Genomic DNA, 1857 nt, shown 5'->3' on the forward strand with positions numbered 1-1857 from the left:
AACCCCGGGGGCTATCGACGCGGGGGTGGTCTCATTCGAAAGAGGGCCTCGAGACGTACACTCGATTCGCGTTTGAGAGGGTTCCTCGAGCTGAAGGAATCCCGCGAATTTGGTGCAGATTCGCTGCGCCTTTACGGAGATATGGCCGTTCAAAGTTTCAATGGTTTTCCATAGACTTATAAGATAAGCTTTAAAGCGTTTCATCCAGGTCGCCAGTAGCAAACAATGGAGCACACTCTGCTGGACAAACTAAGTAATTACACCATTTCAAGCATTTTATCTGCGTTATATGTTCTGTAAAAAAAAAAAAGTTCATATCGGCGGCATATTCGCCGATACCGATATATCGGCGACAGGCTCATATCGGCCGATAATATCGGCTAAACGATATATCGGTCGGGCTCTACTATAAATGCAAGCGAAATCGAAGAATGAACAGGTGTGACATCATTACGAACAACATCAGGCCAAAACGAAGATCATTTTGGAGTTTGTTTGGGGAGACTGAAATAGGCCCAAGAATTTAGCTCTGGCATTTAAACACCTTCAAACTACCACTGATTGGCCCGCTGCAGTAAGTGTGCTCTGGGAAATTTGAGACTTTAAGTATCTCTTCAGTACTTTTTAAATTTTTTTTAAAGAAATAAAAGAACTTAAGGTTCTGCTAACAAATACTAGAATATGAAAATAACTTTATATGTGCCTTCTGATCACATTGCAAAAAAGTGATGTTCTTTCTCAGTATTTTTGTCTTGCTTTCCAATGCAAAAAAGATTCCTAAATCAGGATGATGATTAATTGACAAGAAAAACGAAAGATGATAAGGTCTTGTTTTCTGTGAAAGTTATCCAAATGAAGTGAGTTTATGAATAACAAAATAACAAATATCTGCCAATGTGCTCAGAAATCTTGATTCAAAAGGAAAACAAGTTTTCATACCCCACTGAATGATTCTTGTTTTAAACTAATTCAATTTTGTTCAATTTCTCAGAAAACATCTAAATTCCTATCTTCATTTAGCATCTAAATATTTCTTGATTTACCGTATTGTCCCGAATATAAGACGATGTTTTTTTCTTGGAAATACATCTGAAAAAACGCGGTCGTCTTATATTCAGGGTCTAGACTTTGACATGTCAATAATACACCCACAACAGTTTAGCCATTTGTATTGGAAAACAAGACAAAAATACAGAGTAACATGTAACCTTTTAGAAATTCATAGTTTAATTGGCATTTCATGGCATGAATTTAGTCATTTCTGCTCCAACTGAAGACCTTAAATTGAGGAAGGGTGAACTGAAGACTTTAAGAACTTTTTAAAAACCCAGATTTACATATTCATCAAAACAGAACGTTCATTAGCAGTGTACTGCTGCTTAAGTTCTTTATTACCTCAAGCGAAGAATGAAAAAGCACTTCGCTGTAAGTATATGGGGGGCTTGAGTGCAATGTCTGTACCTGTAGCAGGAAGTCCTCAAGCTGCACGCACTGGCTGGATGTGAGGAGAGCAGCCAGACCTTGCAGGTGGGCCTGAGACAGAGCAATGCAGCTGCTGTGGTCTTCAGAGAAGCGTCTCATGCAGTCTGAGAGCAGCTTCAGCACTGCATGGCCGTACACGCTCAGCTGCTTCTCAGGGGCCACAAGATACTTCTGAGGGAGTAACAGCAGGGTGGACACCACCTCCTTCAAGCTTGATGGGTCAGTGTAATCATGCAGAGCCAGGAGCGCTCGGACAGAGGGGGATTCCTTTTTGGGACAACTTCTGAAAAGCAACAGGGATTTTTTTCAGTGATGCATCAAACAAAAAACGTATACTTAAATGTAAACAAAAAAAAATTTAAATATGTATATTTA

The 1857-nt window shown here is 39.6% G+C and overlaps 1 protein-coding gene across 1 annotated transcript in view; it reads right to left on the bottom strand.

The window, feature by feature from the left end:
- Positions 1–1857, bottom strand: part of urb1 (URB1 ribosome biogenesis homolog) — a 47094-nt gene that overhangs the window by 22623 nt on the left and 22614 nt on the right. Inside the window, exon 23 of the mRNA XM_016541944.1 lies at positions 1462–1765. Coding sequence (XP_016397430.1) covers positions 1462–1765 — 304 coding nt within the window. The remainder of the gene's footprint in view (positions 1–1461; positions 1766–1857) is intronic.

The sequence above is a fragment of the Sinocyclocheilus rhinocerous genome, unplaced genomic scaffold (assembly GCF_001515625.1).
Source record: "Sinocyclocheilus rhinocerous isolate Xijiao unplaced genomic scaffold, SAMN03320098_v1.1 scaffold1270, whole genome shotgun sequence".
NCBI lineage: Eukaryota > Metazoa > Chordata > Actinopteri > Cypriniformes > Cyprinidae > Sinocyclocheilus > Sinocyclocheilus rhinocerous.